Below are 3,328 nucleotides of genomic sequence, written 5' to 3'. Positions count from 1 at the left end.
CCCCCCCCCTCCCCCGCACGCACGGCTTTGGGGTATCAGCCCCCTCCTCCCCCTGCCCACGCGCGTTCCCTTGGGGTCCCCACGGACTTGGGGCTGCAGGTCTATGTCGGGGGTGTCTGCACTCCTCCCTCAGCACATCCACCCTCTTATTCTTCACTCAATTTCCTACCTCACTCCCCACTTTTTCTGTTTCTGGACGCACCTTTCTGCTGGCCTTGCCTCATCCCTTCTCTGTCCAAGCTTCCCCCCAGACAAACAGCCACCACTAATTAATCTCCCTACAGGTCGCAGTTACGTCTGTACCCAAATTTCCCATTTCTAATCCCATTTCCTGGGCAGTCTCAGCCTCACCACCACCACTGGTGTGGTCGCTCCAGCACAGGGGCCTCGCACGTCACGATTCCACCCTGCAGATACCCCACGTTGCGGGGCTCGTGCTGGTGAGGGGCTGGTCGCCCTCCACGCCCTCCGACACCAATCCTTCTACTTTCACCTTCGTTCCCTCAGTCTCAGCCGAGCACAAACGGTTTCTTGCCCCACGTGTGGGCATTCCAGCGATGGGGGGGGTGTTTCTCACGCCTGGTTCCAGTGCTCACACAGCGTCCTCGCCCTTTGGATGCAGCCCTGGCTGCTTCCAGAGCTGGCGACGGGCTGGGACCCGCTCGGTGCTGGGCTGGGCCACTCGTCCCCTCCGTGCCCTGCCGCCGTCCCCCTGACCCAGCTCTCTCCCACCACAGGAGAAGTTCTGCGAGTTCACCAGCAGCGTCCGATCTCCGCCCAAGCAGATGGTTTGGTGAGTGTTCCCCTCGGCCATGCCCCCCCCGTAACCCTGTGGTACCCTGAGCCTTCGCCGGGGTCTGCTCAGCTCTGCAGCCGCCCTGCTGCCTCCCTGGGGTGGGCAGGACCCCCCTCACGTCCCTGCTCCGGGGCGGGGGGGCTGCGGTGGGGCCGGGGGTAAGCTGGGGGTCCCCTGCAGGTGCCTGCGTCCCCGGAGCCGGCAGCGTGCTGTGGTGGTGGCCTGGGACCGGCAGCTGATGGTGGTGGGGAACTCCACGGAGTGCATCCAGTATCCTTGGGGCAGACGGACCCGTGTCGTTTCCGAGGGCCGTCCCGGACTGCGGGCACCCACTGGCCCTCCTCGGGCCACCGCCATCCCTGTCACCCACACTGGTGTCCCCAGAGACCCCCCTCGGTGTCAGCAGCCCCCCGGGGATGGTCAGAGGGGGTTGACCTTGTTCTCCTCTCTGCAGTTCTGCCACCATCTCCCCTGCCCGGCCCCAGCCAGCCCACTCGGGACTTGGGGGGGAATTCCTCTCCCTCTCAAGTGCTGACCCTGCGTCCCACTGCCTCCCCCTGGAAATGGGGGGGCAGGGGGTCTCCGTGGCATCACTAGGGCTGCCCTTGGCCCTGGGCTGTGCCCCGAGCCCCTTGTTCCCCACCAGCCCTTAGCGGGGAGCACAGATTTGTCCTGGATGAGGATTCCTACCTGGTGCCGGAGCTGGACGGGGTCCGGATCTTGTCTCGCACCTCCCATGAGTTCTTGCACGAGATCCCAGGTGGGGTGAGGCTGAGTGGGACCCGCTGCTGGATCCGCTGGGCTGGGGGCTGAGGCCTGGCACAGCTCAGCCTGTCTGTTGCTCACCTCCTGCACTGCTGCCACCCTCCTGCTTCCCGAGCGGAGCTGCCGTGGCTCTGGGGGGGGGCGGAATAACCCCTCAGGACACGTGTGTGTGTCCCCCAGCACTGAAGAACAGCACCAGCTCTGCTGGGACCCAGAGCCGCAGGTGGGGTGGTGCAGGAGCAGGGTGCAGCGGGTGCAGGTGAGGTGCCCAGGCTGGGGCAGCCTCTTATGGGGGTTTTTTGGTTTTTTTTTCCCTTTTTCCCCCTCCCCATCTTCACAGAAGCCAGCCAGGAGATCTTCAAGATCGCCTCCATGGCCCCGGGGGCTCTGCTGCTGGAAGCACAGAAGGAGTACGAGGTACGGCCCTGCACCCCCGTGTGCTGCCCGGCCCGGGCTGGCTCCGGCCCCGTTACCCCCGGCCATGGGCACGGGGAGATCCGGAGGTCCCGGGGCTCCCCCAACAGGCTGCACCCCTCTGCAGAAGGAGAGCCAGAAGGCAGACGAGTACCTGCGGGAGATCAAGGACCAGAAGCTGCTCCCAGAGGCGGTGAGCCAGTGCATCGAGGCAGCCGGCTACGAGCACGAGCCCGACACCCAGAAGTCGCTGCTGAGGGTGAGCGAGGTGGAGGGAGGGCTGTGGCTGAGGCTGAAGGCCGGTCCCTCCTGGCACAGCCCCCCAGCGCCGCGCTCCTCTGCCTGCAGGCAGCCTCCTTCGGGAAGTGCTTCATCGACAAGTTCCCCCCGGAGAGCTTCGTGCGCATGTGCCAGGACCTGCGGGTGCTCAACGCCATCCGGGACTACCAGATCGGCATCCCCCTCACCTTCACCCAGTATCCTCTGTGCAGGGACCCTGCGGCGGGCGTGGGATCAGGCCCAGGTGGGATCGGTGTTGTTGGGGGTCTGGCTGCCCCAGAGGTGGAGAGACGTCCCTGATCCAACATTGGGGAGGTTTTGATAGGATCCCAAGAGCGAGATTGAGACCCAAACGAGGTCAAACGCCCCATACCCGAATCTGGTGTTATTGTTAAAAGTGAAGATGGGGGCGATAGGACAGAATGGGAGGGAAAGACAGAAATCAAGCAAATGTGTGGGGTAGAGTCACAAGAACAGCCACCACCATGGGTCTGACAACATCCTGCTGGTCCTCAGTCTTCAGCTCTTCGGTGGTGGGAGCACACAGCAAAGTTTTTGTTGCCTTTTTGGTTCTTTGTATCAGCTGATGAGTGTATCTGCCCACCTTTAGGTTTTTTTTTTTCCTCTGGTCCCACAGGTTTTTGCTGCATCTGGTTTCTGGGGCAGAAATGCTGCCTCTTACCTTATTTTATCTTATCTTATCTTACCTCTGGGCTCGGCACTGGGGAGGCCGCCCCTCGCTGAGGGGGTTCAGTTCTGGGCCCCTCACCCCAAAAAGGCCATTGAATGACTCGAGCGTGGCCAGAGAAGGGCAACGGAGCTGGGGCAGGGTCTGGAGCACAGGTCTGCTGGGGAGCGGCTGGGGGAACTGGGGGGGTTCAGTCTGGAGAAGAGGAGGCTGAGGGGAGACCTCCTGGCCCTCGGCAACTCCCTGCCAGGAGGGGGCAGAGAGGGGGGATGAGTCTCTGGAGCCAAGGAGCCAGCGCCAGGCCCCGAGGGAATGGCCTCAAGCTGCCCAGGGCAGGGTCAGGCTGGCTCTGAGGAAGGATTTCTGTGCAGAAGGGGCTGTTGGGC

At 63.5% G+C, this 3,328-nt stretch overlaps 1 protein-coding gene across 1 annotated transcript in view; it reads left to right on the top strand.

Annotated features, from left to right (window-relative positions):
* Positions 1–2,569, top strand: part of VPS16 (VPS16, CORVET/HOPS core subunit) — a 5,487-nt gene extending 2,918 nt beyond the window's left edge. The window contains exons 4-10 of the mRNA XM_026867064.1: positions 340–440; positions 722–793; positions 977–1,066; positions 1,462–1,556; positions 1,902–1,978; positions 2,103–2,234; positions 2,324–2,569. Of these exons, the coding sequence (XP_026722865.1) occupies positions 340–440; positions 722–793; positions 977–1,066; positions 1,462–1,556; positions 1,902–1,978; positions 2,103–2,234; positions 2,324–2,554 (798 nt within the window). The 3' untranslated portion in view covers positions 2,555–2,569. The remainder of the gene's footprint in view (positions 1–339; positions 441–721; positions 794–976; positions 1,067–1,461; positions 1,557–1,901; positions 1,979–2,102; positions 2,235–2,323) is intronic.
* The last annotated feature ends 759 nt before the right edge of the window (positions 2,570–3,328 follow it).

The sequence above is a fragment of the Athene cunicularia genome, unplaced genomic scaffold (assembly GCF_003259725.1).
Source record: "Athene cunicularia isolate RWA unplaced genomic scaffold, athCun1 SCF_129, whole genome shotgun sequence".
Classification (NCBI taxonomy): Eukaryota; Metazoa; Chordata; class Aves; order Strigiformes; family Strigidae; genus Athene; species Athene cunicularia.
The sequence above is the reverse complement of the archived record's forward strand: the minus strand, read 5'-3'. Positions and strand labels throughout refer to the sequence as shown.